This window comes from Aphanomyces invadans (genome assembly GCF_000520115.1).
Source record: "Aphanomyces invadans strain NJM9701 unplaced genomic scaffold supercont1.7, whole genome shotgun sequence".
Lineage (NCBI taxonomy): Eukaryota > Oomycota > Saprolegniomycetes > Saprolegniales > Verrucalvaceae > Aphanomyces > Aphanomyces invadans.
Genome location: NW_008580152.1, coordinates 396,536 through 398,521, shown reverse-complemented (window position 1 = coordinate 398,521; position 1,986 = coordinate 396,536). Strand labels below are relative to the sequence as shown.

General features: G+C 49.4%; 1 protein-coding gene across 1 annotated transcript; it reads left to right on the top strand.

Annotated features, from left to right (window-relative positions):
• Positions 1-653: 653 nt before the first annotated feature.
• Positions 654-1,645, top strand: H310_04359 (hypothetical protein; the record flags this gene model as incomplete). The annotated part of the gene is made up of 2 exons (XM_008868678.1): positions 654-762; positions 1,341-1,645. The coding sequence occupies 2 exons, from the start codon at positions 654-656 to the stop codon at positions 1,643-1,645; spliced, it is 414 nt and encodes a 137-aa protein (XP_008866900.1).
• Between the last annotated feature and the right edge of the window lie 341 nt (positions 1,646-1,986).

Below are 1,986 nucleotides of genomic sequence, written 5' to 3'. Positions count from 1 at the left end.
GGAACTCTTGGTGCTGCAGTGCAACTACATCACCCTGATGAACGTACCACAATGTGCCTCTTCACGGACGCCTCGCAGGACGGATGGTCTATATTGGTTACAAAAAGTACATGATTTTGACGAGGTTACTCCAGTTCATGAACAACAGCACGAAATGCTGGTTTGCCAGTCAGGCATTTTGACAAGGCCCAGAGGAACTGGAGCGTCACCGAAATGAAGGACATCCTATTGCCCGTGCATGAGACACACTGATGTACTTACTCCTACGCCCGATGGGATATCGAATGTATTGCGACCACAAGAATATCATCCGAGTGTTTGTGCCTGATGAGGAACTGAAGGCGCCAACCAAGGAAAAATTACTCCGTTGGGCGGACCTATTCGGTCAAAACCGCTACGTCATTAAACACATCGCCGGTGTGAAACATCTTTCGGCCGATCTACTCAGCCGCAGGGGACAACTAGCGCTGATCAAGTCCCACAAACAACACCTTCGTGCCAGCACACCTCCAGCTTTCGCTGCCACCACTTGGACCCGCACGAAGCGGCGCACTCGTGTGTTCATCTCAAGAGATGGACACAGCGCAGGAAGTGCCACAGTCCATGGTATGTCTATTAGTCCACGGTGGGTCTATTTTCCATCACAGGCAAAGATGCGACCGCTCGATGACCCCGACTTTATCTGGCCCGAGCTGGAAGCTATCATTAAAGCCCATAAGGCAATGGAAGAACCACCTACCCCCGCGATCTTACACGACGACGGTGTGCTCCATCTCCATGGACGCATTTGGATACCGGACGATACACACGAATTGCTCACTCGACTGTTTATCGTTGCCCACTGTGGCTCGATGGGACATCGTGGTCACCACGCAATGGCGAATCACACATGCGTCAGCTCATCACCATTACGCATCTTTGTGAAAATATTTCAGCGTTCCTACGGGCTTGTCAGTTATGCCCACATATTCGGGGTGGAAGGATCATCCAAGGACTCAACGGAACATGTGGTCAGCAACACGACGCAACCAAGGCCTGCACTTAAGTTTCTATTCATTGGAGATACCTGGAAGGGATCCAAATACGCCCTCGTACTGAAAGCCGACCTCACTCATTTCTCAAGACTGATAGCCTGCGACAAACCAACTAGTCAAGTTGCGATGGATGACATCATGGACTGACTCAGCATCTTTGGCGTGCAGAAGTATGGATCTCGGATGGAGGCAGCCGTTTCAAGAACAGTATCATGAAAGAGCTCGCCCAACGATTGAAGGTACAACATAACATCGTGTTAGCATACTGCCCTTGGCGAAACGAAACAGTCGAACGACTTAACCTAGACATCCTCACGGTCATACGAGTCATGCTGGCAGAAAGCCGCCTGGCTGAGACTGAATGGGATTACCTTCACCCTGTCGTACAGGAAAACCTCAATCAACCGCAAACCCAAGCGTTGGGTGGTACGTCGACTATGTTTGCTTTCACCGGACTAGATCCAACGATACCGTTAAACATCATTGCTGGAAGCATCAACAGGAAGTTGTATGCAGACAGCATGACTGAAATCAACTGGGAACGACAAAACATCACGATTGCTATGAATGCCCTAAGACAAAGCTTACAAGAGATTCATTCCAAGTTCTAGGACCTAGAACGAGCGGCACAAAATCGTACACTCCTGAAGAAAAAATACTCCAACACATTCGAAGTGCCTGAAGGAGTTTACGATTTGTTGTCCCGCGTTGATGAAAAGGCCCACTACCCAAAACTCCTTGTCACGTGGATTGGACCGTTCCGAGCCAAGAAATGCCTGCCATACTCGTGTATTATCGAACATGTTATCACCGGAAACGAGCGGGAAACTCATCATTCACGACTTAAATACAACGTAGATCAGTACCTTGACCTCACTGAGGAAATCATCGACTACGCCAGCAGTCAAGGCATGACATTGGCAGTCGCCGCGTGTGAAGAGTGCAGACCAAC